Raw genomic sequence first — 24,079 nt, forward strand, 5'->3', positions numbered from 1 at the left:
GAACACTTGCTATAAATAGATTTATCTGGGCCAGAGGAAAGCTCAGCCCTTCTGACCAGCATGACCAAGTCACCTCTAAATGAGGCAGGTCCCTGCTGCATTCAGGGCTTCAGCCTAACCCACGCTCCTCAGGGCTGAGGGGAGGGAGGTGAAGCAGGGGGAGCAGCCAGGCAGCTCTCTGCATAGATTCAGAGAACAGTTCAAGCTGGAAGGGACCTTGCAGATCATCTTGTTCCAACCCCCCTGACACCTTCCACTACCCCAGGTTGCCCAAGGACCCATCCAGCCTGGCCTTGAACACCTCCAGGGAGGGAGCATCCATGACCTCCCTGGGCAGCCTGTTCCAGTGTCTCCCCATCCTCATACTGAAGAACCTCTTCCTCAGCTCCACTCTGACCCTGCTGTCCCTCAGCTTCAAACCATGGCCCCTTGGCCTGTCCCTAGGAAAAGTCCCTCTGCAGCCTTCCTGCAGGATCCCCTTAGGTTCAACCCTGCCCTGCTAATTTATTGCTGTTATTAATTAGCTGCAGGAGAGGCAGTGGGAGAGGGTTGGAAGGAAATGCAGGCAGTGGTCAGGGTGCATTTATGTGTTGCCTTGAAAAAAATACTCAGTGAGGGCTTTCACATGACAGTGATCCTGGCAGGAGCTCAGAAGTAGAATGGGATGGGATGGGATGGGATGGGATGGGATGGGATGGGATGGGATGGAATGGAATAGAATAGAATAGAATAGAATAGAATAGAATAGAATAGAATAGAATAGAATAGAATAGAATAGAATACAATTAACCAGGTTAGAAGAGACCTTTGAGATCATCCAGTCCAACCTCTCACCCAACACCATCTGATCAACTAACCCATGGCACCAAGTGCTTCATCCAGGCTCTTCCTAAACACCTCCAGGGATGGGGACTCCACCACCTCCCTGGGCAGCACATCCCAATGGCCAATCTCTCTTTCTATGAAGAACTTCTTCCTAACATCCAGCCTAAAACCTCCCCTGGCACAGCTTGAGACTGTGTCCTCTTGTTCTGCTGCTGCTTGCCTGGGAGAAGAGACCAACCCCCACGTGGCTACAACCTCCCTTCAGGGAGTTGGAGAGAGCAAGAAGGTCTCCCCTGAGCCTCCTCTTCTGCAGGCTAAGCAACCCCAGCTCCCTCAGCCTCTCCTCCCAGGGCTGTGCTCCAGACCCCTCCCCAGCTTTGTTGCCCTTCTCTGGACACCTTCCAGCAGCTCAACATCTTTCCTAAGCTGAGGAGCCCAGAACTGGACACAGGACTCAAGGTGTGGAGAGGAGAGGAGATTTGGAGACGTTTACTTGCCCTCAGCCTCAGTTCCCCTCCATTCTTTGGAGCAGGACCTCTCCCAGGCAAGATGAGATGTGGCTTAGTGCTCACCTTCTGGCTGGTTTTACTGGTTCCCTCTTCCCTTTCCCCAGCCCCTCAGCCCATCCTAATGTTTGGCCTTTTGCAAGTCCTCTCTGGATGTTTTGCTTCCCTGCTGATTTATGGTTTCCTGTGGGCTCAGAGGAATGTGAGACAGGAGTTAGGTTCTGCTTTGTCACTTTGGGAGCTGAAAGGCAAACAGAGATTAGGAGCAGCAGGTCTGGGGTTATGTGGAGGTTTGCAGGCTGATAGCAGAGCTTTAGGAAGGAGCAGAGGTAGTCTGTGGTGTCAGGCCAGAGACTGGCTGCCTTGCTGGGGTGCTGAGGCACAGAGCAGGCACTTAGCATCCCATTTAGCATCAGCACAGGCATGGGTGCTAGCAGACAGAAGGAGCAGCCCTCGGTTTCTTACTCCAGATTGTATTTGTTGTAGCTACTCTGAATGTGCAGAAGCCCTCACACTGCCTGGCAGATAAATAGAGGGAGCAAAGGCCGTGGTGGAGACTTGGCAAGCAGCACTCTGCTGCAGATCTGAGACTGAAGCAGGCACAGCACCTAGGGAGCCTGAGCAATGGGAAGATGGAGGACACAGCCAGCAGGGTCTTGTGTGCTGCCCCTGCATACCCTCCAGGGGCACGCGGGGGACGTTGGGTCCTGCCTGTGTCCGGGATGGAGGCTGAGTCCTGGTGGAGCACTGGCCTGTGAGATGGCTCAGGGTGTGGACTGCCAGATGCAAGCCTCTTTTGGGTCTGGGCTGGGTGGAATTTGGTGCCTTTGGGGTCGGTTGGTGTGTCACAGTCACCAGTTCCGAGGAGGTTCCGTGGGTTGTTTTCCAAGCCAGGCCTCTGTGAGCTCAGTGGTCAAGAATCCAGGGCCGTGGCTTGGCCTTGGATCAGCCTCAAATCAAAACCAGGCACTCCTCCCTGCCTGAACTCTGTCTCCTTGGCCTCCTCTTTCTTTCCAGGACATCTCATTCGGGGCTCTGCCTTCTCATCTTGCCTTTGCAGTGTGGAGGATGCTGATGAGGTCTCCCCCGTTGCACACCTCTCTCTGCCAGACCTTCTGGGGCATGAACCATTGCCCCACGCTCTGTGTGCTTCTTGTTGGATCCATTGGGGACCAGCTGCAGGCTTGGGACCATTTGCCCTTCTTCCAGTCTTGTTGCAAGGCTCATTGCTTCCACTCTGGTTTTGATGATTACCTTTCATGTGTTTTGATCAGAGGTTTTGAGTTATATTTATCCAGCAGCCCTACTGGACCCTCACCCAGGAGAAGAGAAGGCTCCAGGGAGACCTTAGAGCAACCTTCCAGCACCTGAAGGGGGCTAGAGGAAAGCTTGGAGTGATGGGATGAGGGGGAATGGATTGAAGCTGGTGCAGGGGAGATTTAGGTTGGACACTAGGAAGAAGTTCTTTACTGTGAGACACTGGAGCAGGCTGCCCGGGGAGGTGATGGAGGCTCCATCCCTGGAGACATGCAAGCCCAAGCTTGATGGAGCTCTGAGCAGCCTGATGTAGCTGGGGATGTCCCTGCTGACTGCAGAGGGGTTGGGCTGGATGAGCTTTCAAGGTCCCTTCCAGCCCAGTGCATTCTCTGGTTCTAAGATGCTTGGCTTGAGAGTTGACCTTTTGTTCTGACTTCTTTGGGCCACCTTGCCTCTGCCATGCCTCTCTTTGCTTCTCTTGCTCTTTACCTGCCCTTATCTGCAGGGTACTTATCTACTCCTCTCTGGAGGTGTGACAGCCTCCCTCTGTGGCTGCTACCTGCTACAAAAACTCACACAGAGAGAGGGGGCTCAGAGCACAGTTTCCACTGCAAGTGATGCCAACAACAGAATCCTCTGCTTGCCCTTATTTCCCTGTGGGTGTGACTGGAGTCTGTGTTTTGTAAGCATTAAGTAGTAGCCAAAAGGAGTGCAGGAAAACATAGCCCATGGCTTGACTAGTCATGTAAAGATATTAATAACCATGCACACAAAGGAAATGATTAAGGACTAGGCAGTGCTCCTAATTGAAGCCTCCTTCCCCATTCATGGCAGGGAGGGTGTGAAACCTTTCTGGCTCTTGCCAGCTCTTGTTGCAGAAAGCAGGCAGGAGCCCCATTTGTGGGACAGGTTTGCCTGCAGTGCTGAGCCAGATTCACAGGGCAGGGCTTTCTTTGGAACCTGGGGGAGCTGTGTGAGGAGCAAGGAGCTGCAGGGATTTCTGTCGTATCCCACTCCCCCTCCCCTCCACTTCTCATTTCAGAAGTGGACTGGGCTGGCAAAACTCCTCAGAGAACCTCCTGTGAGAGGAGATTCCAAAGCAATCTTTGATTGGCAAACTGCTCTTCCAGCTCTGGGATAGGGTCAGGACTTTGGGTGAAGCTCAGAAGTCAAAGGAGCTCAAAGGGATGGGAGCAGAACGCATTGGTCCACTTCTTCCTTACAGAATGGACTACAGCAATGTGCTGCCCAGGGAGGTGGTGGAGTCCCCATCCCTGGGGGTGTTCAAGAGGGGATTGGATGTGGCACTTGGAGCCATGGTTTAGTCAGGAGGTCTGTGGTGACAGGTTGGACTAGATGATCTTTGAGGTCTCCTCCAACCTTGGTGATTCCCAATCTCCACAGCAATCCCAGGGCAAGTTTCACTCTCAGAACTGTGGTGGGTTGAGGTGGGAGCAGTGGGAGGGGTTAGACCTTATCACTGCTTTGTCCCTTGGACATCCAGGGCTCATTTGTTTACATTCTACCACTTTCCCCTTCAAGATCTGTGGAAGATTTTCTGGGCACAGCCTAAAACTACCCCCCCAAAATAAAACCCACCCCTCACCACTTCCCAATGCCCAAACCATCCCTTCAGGAAAGACATTTAGGCCAAATCCAGAGAATTCCCAGGCAGCTCTGGGTTGAAGCTGTGTGCCACCCCAAGCTTGCAGCACAGTCAGTTAGCTCTTGGCCCCCACAGTTGCATAAGCAAAGCCTTTGATGTGTAATCTACTCCTACTCAGCCCTGAGCAGGGGGAACCTGTTTCACACATTTGTTCAAACACCCCAGTGAGAGCCAGAGCTGCTCAGAAGCTTCCTTCAGCCTTTCCTGGCAGATCAGTGCTTATCCAGCCCCTTCTGAAGAAGCACAGGGAGAGTTCTTCCCACACTTCTTCATTAGGCAGGGAATTAATCTCATTTCAGAGCTGATCATCCAAGGCTAGGATTTCAAAGGCACTGAAAGGAGATGCATGAGAGGGAGTTGTGGTGTTAAGAATCCCTTCAATCCCAGTAGCCATTAGACACAGGATAGAAAATAGCTGAACACAGCCCCCAAGGCTTTTTGAGCTGTTGCTGGTGGATTGTCTCAGGATCACAGAATCAGCCAGGTTGGAAGAGACCTCAGAGATCATCAAGTCCAACCTGTTCCCTAATGCCCAACACCTCCTGACAACTAAAACATGGCTCCAAGTGCCACATCCAAGCCTTTTTTGAACACCTCCAGGGGTGGAGGTGTTGCACTGAAACAGAGCAGAGCCTTCTGCTGACATGGGGATGGCAAGGTATGGAAGTAGAGAGTCAGATGAGTGTCTTGGCTGCTGTGGTATCTGGTGAGGCAGAGGGATGCTCTCCATAGGATGATACAATAGTAGGGATTGGATGGGACCTCTGGAGATCATCCCAGGCAACCAGCACCAGAACAAGAGGACACAGTCTCAAGCTGTTCCAGGGGAGATTTAGGCTGGAGGTGAGGAAGAATTTCTTCATAGGAAGAGAGATTGGCCATTGGAATGTGCTGCCCGGGGAGGTGGTGGAGTCCCCATCCCTGGAGGTGTTTAGGAAGAGACTGGATGGGGAGCTTGGTGCCATGGTTGAGTTGATGAGATGGTGCTGGGTGAGAGGTTGGACTTGATGATCTCAAAGGTCTCTTCCAACCTGGTCTATTCTATTCTATTCTATTCTATTCTATTCTATTCTATTCTATTCTATTCTATTCTATTCTATTCTATTCTATTCTATTCTATTCTATTCTATTCTACTCTATTCTATTCTATTCTATTCTATTCTATTCTATTCTATTCTATTCTATTCTATTCTATTCTATTCCATTCCATTCCATTCCATTCCATTCCATTCCATTCCATTCTCCTATCCTATCCTATCCTATCCTATCCTATCCTATCCTATCCTATCCTATCCTATCCTACCCTATCCTATCCCAGACCTTGGAGGATGACCAGGCAAAAAGCTGAGTCAAACATCCCAGCAGGCCAAAGCAGACTGAAGGGCTCTGCCACTTCTGGAAGATCCTTCTGCCCACACCCTCCAGCCCTGCAAAACAGAGACCTTGGAAATCCCTGGCCAGAGAATCAGAGAGTCATAGACTGGTTTGGGTTGGAAGGGAGCTCTGAAGGTCCAGCCCCCAGGTCCTCATGGCTCAGCCAACCATCACCATCACACCTGGATGCCCACAGCATCCCTCACATCCCCAGCAAGAGCCTGAGCTGATACACAACTGCAGCCAAAACATCCAACTCTTCACTGCTTGAACCATTTCCCACCCAAGGACAAGGGGAGGAGGAGGATTGCCAGCTCTGCCATGGGCACAATGGGACAGAGGAGTCCAAACCCAACTTCCCTTTAAACCTGCATGACTTCCCTCCCTGTCTGAGGGCAGAGAATCTCTCTGGAGAAGGAAATCAACCATTCAAAGGCAACCACAGGGGTGTGGGGAGGAGGGCAAAAAGGTTGTGATGCCACTTGTGTCACAACAGACAGCACCTTTGCTCTGCACCCCCTCCAGCCCAGCCTTGGTGGTGGTGGTGGTGGTGGTGGCCAAAGCAAGCTCTGTGCTCTGCAGCTGGGTTCTTGGTGCTGTAAATCTGTCCTCACACAAAGGTCAGGATGTTTTCCAGAGCTGGAAAAGTTTAAAGTTAAACCAGGTGAAGCAGCATTGGGCCAAATGAGAGGATTAAAATGTGCCTCTCTCTCAGCTGTAGCTGCCAGTGGCTCCTGCAGTGGCAGTTAAATGCCAGGTCAGACTTGGGGCTGAGCTTGCACTCCCGGGAGCTCGCTGAGTTTGTGGGGCTGGTGTCAATGGAGGGGATGAAGGCTGATGGGGGAGGTGGAAGTGAACCTCCTAAAAGGAAGCCAGAACATTCACAAAAGCAAGGCTCATTCAGCCTGAAGTTTGCTTTGTGGTTTCCTTGTGAATCAGAGGGGAAGAAGGGAGTGGGAGGAGGGGAGAGAAAAGACGTTTCAGAACCCAGTCCAAAACCAACCCCCTCCTCTCCCTCCCCAGCCAATCTCCCTCATGTAAGACATTTGTTTCTTCTGGCAGCAGGAGGAAACCTTTCCAGACATTGTCCTCTGAGAACTGCTCAGTGTTTGCAGTGAAAAGGGCACTGCACATGTAAATGTGTGTGGACTAAGGCAGAGAAAGAAGAAATGACTGTTATTGTTAGCACAAAGGATAGGTGGGTTTATTTTTGTGGCCCCAAGAGCTCACACTGCCTCCCATACAAAGTTTGGTTTCGTGCAGCCCTTCCTGATCTGCAGGGCTTGAGCTGCCTGAAGCCCTAAAGCCCCAGACCCCCTCACTCAGCTCCTGCAGTGCCCCTGCTCTCTGTCTCTCTGTCTCTCTCTCTCTCCATGGAGGACTCATTTCTTAATGCCTCAGGGCTGCACTTGCATCCACGAGTCCCCCAAACAACATTAGATTAGCAGAGCAATTATTATCTTATCTGCCTTCATGACTAGTAACAACATTTCTTCCCCCTCTGCCACGAGAGGCCAAGCTCATCCCTACAGCTCCATCCTCCTGCTTCAGCCCCCACAGGGAGGACAGAGCTCCTGGCATGGAAATGGTTCCCTTGCTTGCAGGTGCTGCCTGCCAGCTGTTCTTAGGTGCCAGCCTGCAGTGTATCCAGGTCAGACCCCAAGCCAGGCAATGTGTGGTGTCCATGCACAGCACAGTGCACTTGTGGAGAGAGTTGTCAGCCACTTGTTCTGAGCATGCAGAGCTTGCTGAGGGCTGAGCTGATGCAGCCTTGAGTGGGCTGAGGTGATGCAGCCTGAAGGTGCAAGCCAAACAGATTCACAGCAAAAAGCAGGGCCAGGGAGGAGCCAGTGCCCATGGAGCTGGTGATGCTGCCTGTCAGAGCTGGGGCACTGCTCTGGAAAAGAAGCTTTCAGCCAGCAGTGAAACTGTGAAAGAAAGAGAGAAAGAAAGACAAGAAAGAGAGAAAGAGAGAAAGAGAGAAAGAGAGAAAGAAAGAGAGAAAGAGAGAAAGAAAGAGAAAGAAGGAAAGAAAACAGAAAGAAAAAAGACAGAAGGAAGAAAGAGAGAGAGAGGAAGGGAGGGAGGGAGGAAGGGAAGGAAGGAAGGAAGGAAGGAAAGAAGGAAGAAAGGGAGGAAGGGAGGAAGGAAGGAGGAAGGAAGGAAGGGAGGAAGGAAGGAAGGGAGGAAGGAAGGAGGAAGGAAGGAAGGAAGGAAGGAAGGAAGGAAGGAAGGAAGGAAGGAAGGAAGGAAGGAAGGAAGGGAAGGAGGGAGGAAGGGAAGGAGGGAGGAAGGGAGGAAGGGAGGGAGGAAGGAAGGAAGGAAGGAGGGAAAGAAGAAAAGGAAGGAGGGAAGGAAGAAAGGAAGGAAGAAAGGAAGGGAGGGAGGGAGGAAGGAAGGGAGGGAGGGAGGAAGGAAGGAAGGAAGGAAGGAAGGAAGGAAGGAAGGAAGGAAGGAAGGAAGGAAGGAAGGAAGGAAGGAAGGAAGGAAGGAAGGAAGGAAGGAAGGAAGGAAGGAAGAGAAGGAGGGAGGGAGGGAAGGAAGGAAGGAAGGAAGGAAGAGAAGGAGGGAGGGAGGGAGGAAGGGAGGGAGGAAAGGAAGGAAGGGAGGAAGGGAGGAAGGAAGGAAGGAAGGAAGGAAGGAAGGAAGGAAGGAAGGAAGGAAGGAAGGAAGGAAGGAAGGAAGGAAGGAAGAGAAGGAGGGAGGGAGGGAGGAAGGGAGGGAGGAAAGGAAGGAAGGGAGGGAGGGAAAGAGGGAGGGAGGGAAAGAGGGAGGGAGGGAGGCCATAGTGGCAGAGCTGCAGCATCCAGTCCTGCAGCAGCAGCATCCAAAGCTGCCTTTGCCAACCAGCAGGCAAAGTGTGGGCCAGGAAGAACCCAGTGCCCATGGAGCATGGTCTTAGCAGTCAGTGAAGAGAACCTTGCTGCCCTTTAAAGCCAGCAAGCTAAAGTGTGTTAGGCAAAGCCCAGTTAGTGCTCTGGGAAGACGGGGAGGGCTGGGACACAACCTGTTGTAGCAGATGCAGAAGGAAGCTAATGAACTGATAGACCTAACATTGCCAGGCTGTCCCTCAGCTTGGGATCTGTGGCAGCCAAGGCTTGTTTTAAACTGTGCTGCCTCTAAACCCTGCAATAGGATTATTTTGGAGGCCACACTAATTAAGGGATTAACCAATGAAAGTGGTAAGATGCTCTCTCAGCCTGAGATAATGGGACACTGCTCCTTCCCTGGCTGGGAGAGAGATTCAAGGACTGTGGCTCTGACAGGAGTTTCCTTGGAGTCTGCTGGGTACAACTGGAAGCCTTCAGACCAAGCAGCTTGCTTCAGCTTTCCCTGCTGCACCATACCATAGAATCATAGAATCAACAAGGCTGGAAGAGACCTCAGAGATCATCAAGTCCAACCTCTCACCCAACACCTCCTGACAACTAAAGCATGGCTCCAAGTGCTACATCCAGTCCCCTCTTGAACACCTCCAGGCATGGGGACTCCTCCACCTCCCTGGGCAGCACATTGCTGTAGTCCATTCTGTAAGGAAGAAGGAAGAAGGGCAGCACATCCCAATGGCCAACAACTCTCTCTGGGAAGAACTTTCTCCTCACCTCCAGCCTAAACCTCCCCTGGCACAGCTTGAGACTGTGTCCTCTTGTTCTGGTGCTGCTTGCCTGGAAGAAGAGACCAACCTCCCCCTGGCTCCAACCTGCCTTCAGGGAGTTGCAGAGAGCAATGAGGTCTCCCCTGAGCCTCCTCTTCTGCAGGCTAAGCAACCCCAGCTCCCTCAGCCTCTCCTCCCAGGGCTGTGCTCCAGACCCCTCCCCAGCCTCATTGCCCTTCTCTGGACATGTTCAAGAGTCTCACATAACTTCTCCTCTTAGGGGAGGCTTTGAGCAGCAGGCCAAAAGCACCTGAGCCTCTGGGAGGTTGGCTTCCAGATGATGAGCCCAGAACTCCTTCAGAAAGCTGCTCACAAGTGGCACAACGAGCAGTGGCAAATCACACAGCATGGTAAGGGCTGGAAGGGACCTCTGGAGATCACCCAGTCCAAGCCTCCTGCTAAAGCAGGGCACCCACAGCAGCTTGCCCAGGATCCCAACATGCAGGTGGGGTTGGAATCTCTCCAGAGAAGGAGCCTCCACAACCTCTCTGGGCAGCCTGCTCCAGGGCTCCTGCACCCTCACAGGTTTGGGTGGATCTTCTTGTGCTCCAGTTTGTGCCTCTTGCCCCTTGTCCTGGCACTGAGCACCACTAAAAAGAGCCCAGCCCCAGCCTCTTGCCCCCAACCCTTTAGCTCTTGCTGAGCATTGCTCAGCTCCCCTCTGGGGCTGCTCTTCTCCAGGCTCCCAGCCCCAGGGCTCTTTGCTCCTCACAGAGCTGCTCCTGGCCCCTCAACATCCTCATAGCCTCTGTTGGACTCTCCAGCAGATCCTTGTCTCTCTTGAACTGGGGAGCCCAGAACTGGCTGCCAAATCCCTCTTGCAATCCAAATTCCTTCTGGGACGATTCTGGGTGTTCTGTGGGGGGGTCTGTGCCCCACACCTCCAACAGAGTGGGGTGGCTGGGGGCCGACGGCTGGGGGCAAGGGCTGGGAACGCTGTCCCTGCCTGGGGAGCTGCGCTGGGAGCTGTAAAGCAAAACCCTGCCCCGGACAGCCCTGAGAGGCTGAGCCTTGGCAGAGGCTTGGGAAGTCTCACAGAGCAGGGAGAATTGTGGAAAGCTGGCCAAGGGGAACACAGCTCCAGTGTTGGGGCACACAATGGAGTTCCTGTGGTGGCGGCCACAAGGGAGGGCATTGTCTGCAGCCCCAAGTGTGCCTGTGCTCCACGTGCGGAGCCATTAGCTGCTAATGAGTTCAAAATTCACTATCCAGGCAGGGGACAAGCAGCAATCAGTGCAAGATGATCCTCTGGCCTCAGAATGGGCTCTGTGTGGGGCTGCCTGTTCCGGAGCTGATGGGAACAAGAGCTGAAGTGTGGCTGTGTTGGTGTTTGGGAGGGCAGGGTGGCATTTGTCACTGCCACTGGAGAAAAAGGGCCACCTGCCCCTGGCAAACTGGCAGGTTTGCCTTGCTCTGGGGATGCCACAGTTCCTCTTTCTCTCATCTTTTTGGCACTTGGGCCGCTGTCAAAGGGATGAGGCAGGGTTCAGAGCCAGGCCAGGTGCACGCTCAGTGCCTGCAGCACTGGGGCACAAAGGAGGCAAAGGCTCCTAGGGGAGGATTCAGGGAAGCCTCGTGGCAAAACCCTCTGGCTGCAGGGGATGCAGAGCCAGTGCTGAAGGCTGGATTCCTAAACTGGTGTAAGTCAACAGTGGTCCACATGGACTTTGTCAGGCTCTGGAAGAGGCTGCCCAGGATGGTGGAGTCACCATCCCTGGAGGTGTTCAGCATCCATGTGGATATGGGAAGTGGTTTGAGAGCCATGGTGGGGGAGGCTCAGGAGCTGGGCTCGATGATCCTAGAGGTCTTTTCCAACCAAGGTGATTCTGTGACTCTCTGAAACTCAGGCAGCAAAAGCACTTTGCTGCTGCTTTCTCACACATCCCTTTGCTGAGCTCCTTCAGCACTCTCCTGCCCCTCCAACTCCCTGACTGGCAGTATCTCCTATTATTGCCACTGTCTCTTTCCCCTTTTCCCACTGATCCCTCAGCAATCCCTCTGCACCCCAGCCCTAGGTTCCAAGCAGGCAGGCTCTGCCTCTCCTGCCAAGCTGTTTGTGTGTGCACTGTGGTGCTGCATGTGTGTGGGAGAAGGAATACTGAGGAGCAAAGCAAAGTTTTTCTCCCCAGCAATAACCATCATAGACTAAACAAAATCTGGCACCACACACAGCTGCAGTCCAGCTAGCTCTGGTTTGAGGCAGAGGGCTTGCACAGCATAGCAGAGGCCACTTAACATCTGCCAGTGGTGCTTTTTTTCCCCCCATCCAAACCATCTTTGCTGCTGGAAGTCTGGTGAGCCCTGAGTCTACCTCCCACTGCACACTGGGAGCAGCAAGGTGCAGGGCTGCAGTGTTTTGCATGAAGCAAATTCATCTTCTGGCCATTAAAACCTGCTTAACCCCTGCTGCTCTCAGACTTCCCTCTGTGTTCTTAGGAAGGGCACAGAGCTGTTGGAGCTAGTCCAGAAGAGGGCCACAAAGGCGGTCCAAGGGCTGGAGCAGCTCTGCTGTGAGGGTAGGCTGAGGGAGGTGGAAAAGAGAAGACTCCAGGGGGACCTCAGAGCTGCCTTCCAGCACCTAAAGGGATCCTGCAGGAAGGCTGCAGAGGGACTTTTCATGAGGATGTGTGGAGACAGGCCAAGGGGGAATGGTTTGAAGCTGAAGGAGAGCAGGGTTAGACTGGAGCTGAGGAAGAAGTTCTTCAGTAGGGGGGTAGGGAGACTCTGGAACAGGTTGCCCAGGGAGGATGCTCCCTCTCTGGAGGTGTTCATGGCCAGCTTGGATGGGGCCTTGAGCAACCTGGGCTGGTGGAAGGTGTCCCTGCCTATAGCAGAGGGCTGGAACTGGATGATCTTCAAGGTCCCTTCCAACCCAAACCACTCTGAATCTGTGAAGTGCTGTCCTCCATCTCTCCTCCTGGGGCCAGCCAGGCACCCAGGGCTGAAGCCTAGCAGCATGGAACATCAGCTGCCTAATTTATTCCTCACTGGGCATATCTCTGGGTGTAGTTCACCCCACAAGTCAGACCAGTGCAACTGGTTTTGCAAGGGTATTGCCTCACTCTGGTTCCTGTTCCAGCTTAGCAAGCAAGCAAGCTGGGTGAAGCCTGTGCTTAGCACTAGGGGTGCATGTGAAACCCCACTGAGCTTGGTGGGAGTGAGAGACAGGTTGGAAATCAAGTATCTGCTTGAGGACTTTGCATATGCACAGCCTGCCCAACCTGCTGGCTCCAGGACTTGCCCTCTAAGCCTTTGCCAAGGGAAGGCCTTGATGCTAACCCACCCTGGTACCCCCAGGGAGTCACCCAGGACTTGCAACCAGCACTGCCCTTTCCTGGGGGGAAGCTGAAGTGTTGTGGGGTGTTTCAAACCTTGCTGTGCAAGCACTCTGCTCCCACTCAAGCAGCAGAAACCTCAGTTTGAGGGTGGAAGAAGAGGGAGTTCGTGGTCTGGTCTTGCTCACACTTTGAGACACTGAGTGGCAGGAGGGAAGGGGCAGCACTGAACCCAAAGGTGGTTCTGTGCTCTCTGCCTGTGTGGATGGTGCTGGCTTGGGAGCCAGAGAGCAAAAGCATCACAGTGTGCCACTTCCCAGCACAACTACTCAGAATCTAGGTCAGTGCTTGCACTGTGCTGAGCGTTTCTGCTCGGGAAGGCTCTTGGCTTGTCAGCGCTGGGGGGGCGTTAATAAATCCCTGGCAATATGAAGAGTCTCTCAGATCTGAAGGTCTTTGGATGTGCTGCTTGAGTGGAGTTCCCAGGACAGCTTGGGGAAAGCAGCTCCATGTTACAGAGGGGGAAGCCAAGGCAGGAAGGGCTTCTGAGTTATTTTTGAGGACAGGACTGAGTCATTGCCAGAGGTAAGGATACAGCCCAGGAGCGCTGCCTGCTCCAAGTCACTGAGGCAGCTCTCTGCTCAGCCTGGTTAGAGCCAGCCCTGGAGTGTGGGATTCCAAGGCATGAACTGCAGCTGCAGCAGGGCTGCCCTGCTGAGCTGGGAGCACAGCAGTGCTCCCCACACCAGCCAGCCCTTTCCTTTGGGGGAGCACAGCAGCCAGCAGGGGCTCCCCACTCCTCTGCACTCGAAGGGAAGGCAGGGAGCTTGCAGTGGGGGACAGAAGGGGATAAAGGATGAGGGGACCAAAGGGCCAAGCTGTGTGCCCTGAGACTCTGAAGGAAGGAAATGAACCTGCTCAGAAGCTTGATCAAGATGAGGGAGAGCAGGTAGCAGGGGCTGCTGGAGGGACCTTTTCCTTGGTGTCTGCTGCTCTGAACTGCCAGCAGAATGGATGAGAAGCTTGAGGAGGGCAGATTTAGACTGGATCTTAGGAAGAAGTTCTTCAGTGTGAGGGTGGTGAGACACAGGAACAGGTTGCTCAGGGAGGTCATGGATGCCTCCTCCCTACAGGTGTTCACAGCCAGGTTGGATGAACCCTTGAGCAACCTGGGCTGGAGAAGGGTGTCCCTGGCAGGGGGGTTTGAAACTAGGTGGTCTTTAAGGTCCCTTCCAACCCAAACCACTCTGTGAATCCCTGAAGCTATGAAATCCCCAAGGATGAGGAAGATGGGATGTCATCCTCCTGGTGCTAATTGCTCCATGGAAGGAGGGATGCAGCTTGCAGCTTGCTGCTCTGGGACAGGATCTGAGCCTTGCTGAGGCCATCCTGCCCTGATGAGTTCTAGTGTGTGTCCTGATCTTGCTGTCAGCAACAGGACAATGCTCTCTGAGGTCCAAGGGAGGCAGCAGCAGCTGGAGTGGTTCCTCTCTGGCAGGAGAGAGGGACCAGTGAGAGACAAGTGAGGACAGTGCTGCTCATGTGCTGTGACTAATTTGTGCACATCAGACTCAAGGCTATGAAGCCAGCTCCTTCCAGCCAGCTCTAAGCCAGGCAAGCACTGAGCAGTGATGCATTGGCTCTGACTTTTGCTCAGTGGTGTGCAAGGCCTTTCAGTTTCAAGCCTGCTCCTTTCTTTTTCTGTGCTCCCCCCACCGTGTGGAGAGGCAGATGCTGCAGAGGGAGCGAGCGGAGGTGTGGGAGAGCCAGGGCTGAGGAGCAGCACGCAGAGGATTGGTGGAAGTGTGATGGGAAGGTCTGGCTTGACTAGGAATCGGTGTGCAGCAGAGCTGGGGAGAGGTGGTGGCTGCTGCTTGGCAAAGGGAGAGCTCGACTGGGCTGTGCCAGGTCCCTGTGTGGGTGGCTGGGGTGGTTAGCAGAGGGAATAGAGAAGCAGCAAAGGAGAAGCAGATGGCAGCAGCAGCAGCAATTGCTACCCAGCCATCAGCTGAGGAGCCACTAAAGCCTCAGGTGCATCTTAATCCCAAATTAACACTCTTTAGCTCCAGGCAACCCAGGGCTCTGTGTGCAGCTGGGGGAGGGCAGTGGTGTCTGCTGAGCATGGCAGGGATGGATTAGTGCTGGGCATAATGAGAGGCACAGTTGGCTGACAAAGCAACAGGATTTTGTGGGCTGGGGATGGGGAAGGTTTCCTGTAGGTGAGATCTGTTTCCTACTTATTCTTCCTGCCCTCTTGCTGGTTTTGTTCCCCACCATCCTTCATGGTTGAGTCTTCCAACTGGGGTCCAATTCTTCCCAGAAGGAGAGGTTGGCCTTTGGGATGTGCTGCCCAGGGGGGTGGTGGAGTCCCCATCCCTGGAGGTGTTTAGGAAGAGACTTGATGGGGAGCTTGGTGCCATGGTTTGGTTGATGAGATGGTGTTGGGTGAGAGGTTGGACTTGATCTCAAAGGTCTTTTCCAACCTGGTTTATTCTATCCCATCCCATCCCATCCCATCCCATCCCATCCCATCCCATCCCATCCCATCCCATCCTCTCCTCTCCTCTCCTCTCCTCTCCTCTCCTATCCCATCCCATCCCATCCCATCCCATCCCATCCCATCCCATCCCATCCCATCCCATCCTCTCCTCTCCTATCCCATCCCATCCCATCCTATCCCATCCCATCCCATCCTATCCTATCCCATCCTATCCTCTCCTCTCCTCCTGTGGGATTGTGCTTATGGAGCCTCACAGAACCAGCACCACCAAGGTGTTTGAAGCCTGCAGTGTTGTCACAGGGGATGTGTGTCTGAAGGGGCACTTTGCTGCCTTGGCTATGAGAACTCCAACCTGGATGTGGCTGTAGCCCCCAGGAAGCAGCTCACCTGGGCTCCCTCAGCTTTCCAGGGCAGGCTCCAGCTGAGGTGGGATGCTGAACTGCTAGCTGATGTCACTGTCCAGCTTCATTGCTCCTTAGAACTCCCATCTCCAACAGCAGCCTGTGTGCTCCTCAGGACAATCCTCCTCTGGGCTGTGCTTAACTCTCTCACAGCCAGTCCCAGGCTGTTTCCAGGAGCAAGAGCCAAAAGCTGTGCAAAACCCCAGGCTCTCCTTTGAAGGGGAAAGCACAGCAATGGCAGGAGGTGGTCGTCATGGAGACTGTCACCACGGAGCTGTTGCCATGGCTCTGTCTGCTCCCATTGACAGGGAGATGCAAACTATACTTCTTTTAAAAGAAAGGAGGAGGCTCAGTGGATATTAGAGGGCACAGCAGCTCCCAGATCAGTGTTTAAGGAGGTTAATGACTGCTTTGTTTTCACATTGTGCTGACTCTGCTGTCTGTGCTGGGCTCCTCATCTGTTCTCTCTTGCACCTTCTGGCAACAGGGCAGCAAAAGTGAGGGAGACAAATGTGAGTGGCTGCAGGCTCGTCCCCAGCAGCGTTTCAGCATGCAATGGGAGCAGCAAATCGAAACCCCCAGAGTGGCCACTGGGACTCAGTGCTTGGCTCTTGCATCATCCCTCTTTAAGCCTGCAGGAAAGCAGAGCTCTTGCAGCAGAGGAGGATGTGGAGATGCAGCTCGGCACCCCCCCACTCCCCTCCCTCATGTTCTCCTGCAGGCAGCTTTTCCTTGAAGGAACACACACTCACCTTATTTGAATGTCTAGAGCAAGTCTGTTCTCCTTTGGAAGGCAGTTTGGCAGCTGCCAGTGACCTTGTCAGGGCTGCTGCTGGTTCTGGCAGGAGGAGCTGGGTGAGAAATGAGTTGTGTCCGTGCCAGACAGCCCTGCTGGTAAGGGGCAGAGCTTAAGCTCACCAAGGTAAATGCTGGTTTCACTCCAGTTCAATTAGAGCACAGTCAGGCTTCATTAAATAACAACAACAACAATAACAACAACAACAGCAGCAGCTCTGCTCTGCTCTGCTCTGCTCTGCTCTGCTCTGCTCTGCCCACCTGCAGCTGCTGACTCCCTGAAGGTTTTGCCCCTGCTATTTGTTGAACCCTCCAAACAATCCTGGGAGAGAGGCTTGGAGGACAGGACAAGAGGCAATGGTTGGAAGCTGGACCAGGGCAGGTTGAGACTGGAGATGAGGAAGAAATGCTTTCCAGGGAGGGTGGGGAGGCTCTGGCACAGGCTGCCCAGAGAGGCTGTGGGTGCCCCCTCCCTGGAGGTGTTCAGGACCAGGCTGGATGAGGCCTTGAGCAACTTGGGTTGGTGAGAGGTGTCCCTGCCCGTGGCAGGGGGCTTGGAACTGGATGATCTTTGAGCTCTCTTCCAGCTCAAACCATTCCATGATTACTTTGTTCCCATTGTTTAACAGTGACAATGGGGCACAGAGACTGTGCTAAGTGGTCCCCTCTGGATGCTGTGGCCACCAGGAATAGGATCCAGGAGCTTCTGTTTCCTATTCTGAGCTCTGGCAAGCCCGTGTGTCATCCTGTCCCCCAGGATTAACCTAAAGGAGACCCTGAGCAGCACTGTAGTGACACACATGGAGTGCAGGGCCCTGAGCAGCCTGATCTGGAGCTCTGTGAAGCAGGAACCCAATGCTCCTGGTGGCTAAGCTGCATCATTTCTGATCTGAACATGCCAGGGGCTCACTTCCAAACACATTAGCCTCACCAGGCAGGCCACAGAAGATGTTTCTCCACAGGAGTTGTCACTGCAAGGCATGGGTTAGCTCCTTCCCTGGGTCTGGCAGGCATTTTGCTTGCTGCTGGCCAAGTGGGGTTTAGGCACATTGGCTGAGAGCAGCCAGGCAGAAAGGGACCCGGGGGTAGTGGTTGAGAGTAGGCTGAACATGAGCCAGCAGTGTGCCCAGGTGGCCAAGATGGCAAAGGGCATCCTGGCCTGGATCAGGAGCAGTGTGGCCAGCAGGAGCAGGGAGGTCATCCTGCCCTGTGCTCAGCACTGCTCAGGCCACACCTTGAGACCTGTGTCCAGTTCTGGGCTCCTCAGGTTAGGAAAGAGGTTGAGCTGCTGGAAGGTGTCCAGAGAAGGGCAAGAAAGCTGGGGAGGGGTCTGGAGCACAGCCCTGGGAGGAGAGGCTGAGGGAGCTGGGGTTGCTTAGCCTGGAGAAGAGGAGGCTCAGGGGAGACCTTCTTGCTCTCTCCAACTCCCTGCAGGGAGGTTGTAGCCAGGTGGGGGTTGGGCTCTTCTCCCAGGCAAGCAGCACCAGAACAAGAGGACACAGCCTCAAGCTGTGCCAGGGGAGGTTTAGGCTGGAGGTGAGGAGAAAATTCTTCCCAGCAAGAGAGATTGGCCCTTGGGATGTGCTGCCCAGGGAAGTGGTGGAGTCCCCATCCCTGGAGGTGTTCAAAAAGAGACTGGATGAGGCCCTTGGTGCCATGGTTTAGTTGATCAGATGGTGCTGGGTGATAGATTGGACTGGATGACCTCAGAGGTCTTTTCCAGCCTGGTGAATTCTGTGTCTATAATTCTGTATGTAGGTGGTTGGCATCGCTGCAGGCTGAGGCTCACAGTGTGGGTGCCCAGAACTGCAGCTCCTGAGCTGTGCTTGGGGTGCAGAGAGAAGCACAGGAGGATGGATAAAAGCAGAGGGGAGGCACATCCTGGCTGAGGGGCACTGGTGCTGTGGGAGGTCACCCACAGAGCCTCTTTTGCAGTTGGATTCCTCCCAGCCACCGTTTGCTTCGGATCCTGCTGAGCAACAGCGTTCCAGAGGAGATGGTTTATGGCTGGAGCCACGAGCAGACCTAACAAAGCTGCTGCTAGCTGCCACCTAAATCACCTCCTAGCCTTGACTTCCCCACTGCTAACCTGCTAAACATTTACTTCCCAGCCACTCCGTGATTAATCCACGGCTGGCAAGCTCCAGGGGATGACAAGCTGAGAGCAGCCATGGACGTGTCTGACAAACCTTAGCATTAAACAACATCATCTTACCTACCAGCCTGGGCATGAAGTGATCAGCAGACACCTCTCAGAGAGGCCTGGCTGCAGTGCTCCCATTTCTTGCCCTCCCTGCTGCAGCAGGGCTCGTGGGTTTCAGGGGGTTCTGGTTGCTCACCGAGTGCCTTCGCCACAAGCACGCAGATGTGCCAGGTGAAGGCAAGCAAAGCAGGACCCCAACACCACAGCAGGCATTAAAGAGCAATCAAATGACCTACAGATGCTTGGTTACCAACTAGAGGAAGAGGAGAAGCAAAAGAGGAGGGGATCTGCTGGAGAGCAGCCCTGGGGAGAAGGACCTGGTGGATAACAAACTCTCCGTGGGTCAGCAATGTGCCCTGGGGGCCAAGAAGGCCAATGGGATCCTGGGGTGCATCAAGGGCAGTGTGGCCAGCAGAGCCAGGGAGGTTCTCCTCCCCCTCTGCTCTGCCCTGCTGAGACCTCCTTGGAGTATTGCAGCCAGTTCTGGGCTCCCCAGTTCAGGAGGGACAGGGATCTGCTGGAGAGAGTCCAAGGGAGGGCTACAAGGGTGATGAAGGGACTGCAGCACTGCCTGGGGAGGAGAGGCTGAGAGCCCTGGGGCTGTTAGTCTGGAGAAGGGAAGACCTGAAGTTCAGACAAACACTGAGCTATTTTCTGCATGCAGTCACCAGGTGACAGGTTGTGAAACTGGTCAAGTCAAGGGCTCCTTTGTCCCCCAGGCAGCTGCCTGTGCAAAGGTTATCTCCTTCACCAGCTACAAAACTGCATTTGAGAGCACAAGCGTGGAAAGAGCACCTGGGAGCTTCCTGCTTTCAAAGGTGCCCACCAAATGCAGGCACAGCTCTTTGGGGCCACCCAGCTCTGCCCTGCATGAGCTGATCCTGCTCCAAGTGGTATCAGCAGGACCTCTGGGGTGCAAGCCAGCTCCCATTGCAGCCCACATGGGGCCATCCCTTCAGCTCAGCAGGAGCAGGGCTGCTTCTGGAGAGCCTGCCTCCCCCCCTCAGCTTCTGCTGGTGCCAGGTCTAGCTCAGGCTTGATTTGTGACTCTTCCATGTGTGATCCAACAGCTACAGGGTGTTACCACTCCCTTACATCTTGCTGTCCATAAAACTCTCCTCTAAGCAGGAGAGGAGAAGCTGTAGCCCTTGAACTCTGAGCAGAGCCTCACCTGCAGCCCAGCTGTTGGCTTGGGTGCACACAGGCTTGCTCAGCCCCAAATCCCTCTTGCCTTGGATGAGTCACACATCAAAGAGGAGCACCAGCTCCAAAGAGGAGCTTCCCTGCCCTGTGCTACTACCTGATCAATACTTTGGGTGGGTTGGGTAGATCCTAGGAGCTCTCCTTGCAGCAGGAATTGCTGCATGCATGCACAATGGATAGGATAGGATAGGATAGGATAGGATAGGATAGGATAGGATAGGATAGGATAGAATGGAATAGGATAGGATAGGATAGGATAGGATAGGATAGGATAGGATAGGATAGGATAGGATAGGATAGAATGGAATAGGATAGGATAGAATAGAATAGAATAGAATAGAATAGAATAGAATAGAATAGAATAGAATAGAATAGAAAGAATAGGATTAAGCAGGTTGGAAGAGACCTTTGAGATCATGCCTGATGCAAGTTTGTGGGAGCAAGTCAGCAGAGGGGGATGGCAGAGGTGTTCTTGTCCCAGCCCCTCGTGTCTGACAGCACAGCTTGTTCTTCCTCACCCCAGCAGGGTGCAAAACTGCTTCTGGGAGGATTTTTGTCACACACAGACCATGCTTTTGAATGGCTTCTTTAGAGGACAAAGGGAAAGCCACAATGCAAACCCCTCTGGACCGTGGGGAATGGCTGGGTTCTCAGAGCAAGGGAAGTCAAACCTCATCCCTTCGGCTTTGGGCCTCTGCTTTGCACTCAACCACTAGCAGATGAGGCCCTGGATTATTTTCTCTCCCCTCACGAGGGAGATAGCCCAAGGCCTGGAAAAGCATTAGCAGGAAGAGCAGAGCATCAGGAAGCACGAAGGGCAGCCAGCCAGGACATGACTGCACAGCTTCTGGCTGCCCAGCAACTGGGACATGGCTGGTTTGGGTGAAGGGATTCAGTTCCCCTCCTGTCAGAAGCGCTTTGGTCGCCCAGCCAGATGCCTCCAGCTGGGAGAACGTGTGAGCCCTGAGTGCTGAGCATCCCAGTGTGCACACCACAGCTGCTGCCTGTGCCTGGGGTTCTCCCTGTGTGGCAGGAGGCAGCAGTGCTGTGGACATGGCAAGCAGGGAGTAGGTTCAGTGCCACATCAGCTGCGCCCCTGCCTGTTCGACTCTCCTGTGTCTCCCTCCTGGATGGAGCAGTGCAGCTCAGCACTGCTGAGGTGGCATTGACTCATCCCCTGTGGAGTTATTCCAGGTTTTCAGCTTGCTTGTGTAACTGAAAGGGTTTTGCCTGTTAGCTGTGCCACACTGCTATGGAAGAGTGGGAGGATTTACATTTGGGAATCAAATGGGCAGAGGATTTAGCCCAGTGCTTGTGTTCTGCTGAGAGCAGTTCCACTGAAACCTTTCATTTCCCCAGAGGAGCAGGATCAGCAGGCTGGAACTGCATCAGGGAGCAGGATAAGGATGAGGCCCCATCCCTGGAGACATTCAAGATCAGACTTGATGTGGCCCTGGGCAGCCTGCTCCAGGTGGAGGTGTCCCTGCTGAGCCCAGGCCCCCTCCTTGGAGGGTCCCTTCCAACCTGATGCAGTCTGTGACTCACTGAATCCCTGTGCTTGAAATCAAACACTTGGAACCTTTCACATCAAGCCTGGACACCAAGCACAAACCTCCAAATCTCATATTCTCCTGGCCATAGTCAGTTGGAGTTATTCCTTGGTGGATGCTGGACTCAGAATGTCTTCCTCCTCCACACAGAGTCCAAATCTGTCAACTCCTTTTCTTAGGTGAGGATAAAAATGGGAAGGAAATTACAGATTCCACCCTCTGGCAGGAAATGCACTGCCTTGCCACAGCAGCCTCTAGCTGCTGCCTGCTGGTGGAACAATGCTTGCTGTTCCTTCCTTGAGAAGAAAAGCAGGCCCAGGAAAAAAAACCCCAACACCCAAATCCCAATTCTTTCTTCTTTAATTTCTTCTGTTTCTCAAAGCTGGTTATTTTGTCCAGCAGTCAGAAGCACAAAGAAACCCAAGTGGGAAAAAAACATTGGATCTGGCAGTGAGAGTGCAGCACACGAAGTGCACGTGGCTCCCAAACCCAGGGAGCAGCATAAAAATAGCTGCAAGAGAATAATAATACTCAGCAAATAAAAATGAAAGGGAAAAACAATTAAAATGGGAAAAATAAAAGGAAAAAAAGAAAAAGGAAAGAAAAAAGAAAAAAGAAGAAAAAAGAAAGAAAAAAAGAAAGAAAAAAAGAGACAAAAAAGAAGAAAAAAGAAAAAAGGAGAGGAAAAAAGATTAAAAAAGAAAGAAAAAAGAAAGAAAGAAGGAGAGAAAAAGGAGAACAAAAAAGAGAGAAAAGAAGGGGAAAAAAAGAAAGAAAAAGAAAAAATAAGATAAAAGAGAATTAAAAAAAGAAGAAGAAAGGAAAAAAATAGAAAGAATAAAGAAAGAGAAAGAAAGAAAAAAGCAAGAAAAAAGAGAGAAAAAAGGAAAGGAAAAAGAGAAAAAAGAAAGAAGCAAGAAAAAGGAAAGAAAAAAAGAATGAAAAAAGAAGAAAGAATAAAAAAAAGACAGAAAAGGAAAAAAGAAGGAAAAAAGATAAAAAAGAGAAAAGAAGGGAAAAAAGAAAGCAAAAAGAAAGAAAAAAAAGAAAGAAAAGGAGAATAAAAAAGAAAGAAAAAGAAGGGAAAAAGAAAGAATAAAGAAAGACAAAAGAAAGAAAAAAGCAAGAAAAAAAGAGAGAAAAAAGAAAGGAAAAGGAGAAAAAAGAAAGAAAAAAGAATGAAAAAAAAAGAAGAAAGAAAAAATGAATGACAAAAAGAAAGAAAAGAAAGGAAAAAGAAAGAAAAAAGCAAAAAAAAAAAGAAAGAAAAATGAAAAAAAGGAAAAAAGAAAGAAAAAAGAAAGAAAAGAGAAAAAGAAAAGAAAAAGAAAGGAAAAAGAAAGGAAAAAAGAAAGAAAAAAGAAAGAAAAGAAAAAGAAAGGAAAAAAGAAAGAAAAAAGAAAGAAAAGAGAAAAAGAAAAGAAAAAAAAAGGAAAAAGAAAGGAAAAAAGAAAGAAAAAAGAAAGAAAAGAAAAAGAAAGGAAAAAGAAAGGAAAAAAGAAAGAAAAAAGAAAAGAGAAAAAGAAAAGAAAAAGAAAGGAAAAAGAAAGGAAAAAATGAAAGAAAAAAGGAAGAAAAAAGAAAAAAAGTAAAAAGCAAGAAAAGGAAGAAAAAGAAAGAAAAAAATAAAAAAGAAAGAAAAAAAGAGAGCAAAAAAGAAAAGGAAAAAAAGAAAGGACAACAAATGAGCCTGAAAGAAGCTCTTCAGTGATTCCTTTTCCTTTCAAAAGCTTTGCCCCCCGGCACAGCCAGGCTGCCGTTTGTGTGGAGCAGCCCAGATGCGTTTGAGGAAAGCTGGAGAGAGAAAGAAGCTTCTGCTGCTGCTGCTGCTGCTGCTGCTTCCTCTGCTTTGTTTTCTCGGTGTTGTTTTTTGGCTGTGTTTCCACGGAGCTGGTAGCAGATCGATTGTGGCCAGAGCCTCGGGCATGAGGCAGTCTGAGCTTTCATCGTGAGTCACCAGGATTTAATTCTCAGCCCTGGCTGATGGGAGGGTTCAGATTGCTGTGTGGATTCGAGGGGGTGCTCCCCAGAGGGCTGCTGAAGGAAGGAGCTGGGAAGGAGCAGTTGGAGGAAGGGCAAGGAAAGGGCTGCCCAGCATTTACAGGATCACAGGATTTGGGGTTAGGGCTTGGAAGGGACCGCTGGAGATCATAGAATCACAGAATCAATAAGGTTGGAAAAGACCTCAGAGATCATCAAGTCCAATCTGTCACCCAGCACCATCTAATCAACTAAACCATGGCTCCAAGCACCCCATCCAGTGCCCTCTTGAACACCTCCAGGGATGGGGACTCCACCACCTCCCTGGGCAGCACATCCCAATGGCCAATCTCTCTATGAAGAACTTTCTCCTCACCTCCAGCCTAAACCTCCCCTGGCACAGCTTGAGACTGTGTCCTCTTGTTCTAGTGCTGCTTGCCTGGGAGAAGAGACCAACCCCCAGCTGGCTCCAACCTCCCTGCAGGGAGTTGGAGAGAGCAAGAAGGTCTCCCCTGAGCCTCCTCTTCTGCAGGCTAAGCAACCCCAGCTCCCTCAGCCTCTCCTCCCAGGGCTGTGCTCCAGACCCCTCCCCAGCCTGGTTGCCCTTCTCTGGGCACCTTCAGGAGTCTCAATGTCCTCCTTAAATTGATCTTTCAGTCCAACCCCCCTGCCAGAGCAGGACCACAGAATCCAGGACAGGTCACACAGGAACACATCCAGACAGGGATGGAAAGTCTCCAGAGGAGACTCCACAACCTCTCCTGGGCAGCCTGCTCCAGTCATTCTGTGACTTGATCTTCAGAGGTCCCTTCCAACCCTGCTGCCAGAGCAGGATCACCCAGGGCAGGTCACACAGGAACACATCCAGGTGGGTTTGGAAAGCCCCCAG

General features: G+C 52.3%; 1 protein-coding gene across 4 annotated transcripts in view; it reads left to right on the plus strand.

Annotated features, from left to right (window-relative positions):
* ACAP3 (ArfGAP with coiled-coil, ankyrin repeat and PH domains 3) overlaps positions 1–24,079 on the plus strand; it is a 111,688-nt gene that overhangs the window by 21,022 nt on the left and 66,587 nt on the right. For 3 of the 4 annotated variants that reach the window (XM_068158286.1, XM_068158287.1, XM_068158289.1), the window contains exon 1: positions 22,745–23,158. The exons of the other annotated variant lie outside the window; for it this stretch is intronic. In XM_068158286.1, the coding sequence (XP_068014387.1) occupies positions 22,989–23,158 (170 nt within the window). In that variant the 5' untranslated portion in view covers positions 22,745–22,988. Of the gene's footprint in view, positions 1–22,744; positions 23,159–24,079 lie in introns of those variants that run through there. 4 annotated transcript variants of the gene reach the window in all.

Source organism: Melanerpes formicivorus, unplaced genomic scaffold (assembly GCF_026170545.1).
Source record: "Melanerpes formicivorus ecotype bairdi unplaced genomic scaffold, bMelFor1.0.p_v2 SCAF_39, whole genome shotgun sequence".
Taxonomy (NCBI): Eukaryota; Metazoa; Chordata; class Aves; order Piciformes; family Picidae; genus Melanerpes; species Melanerpes formicivorus.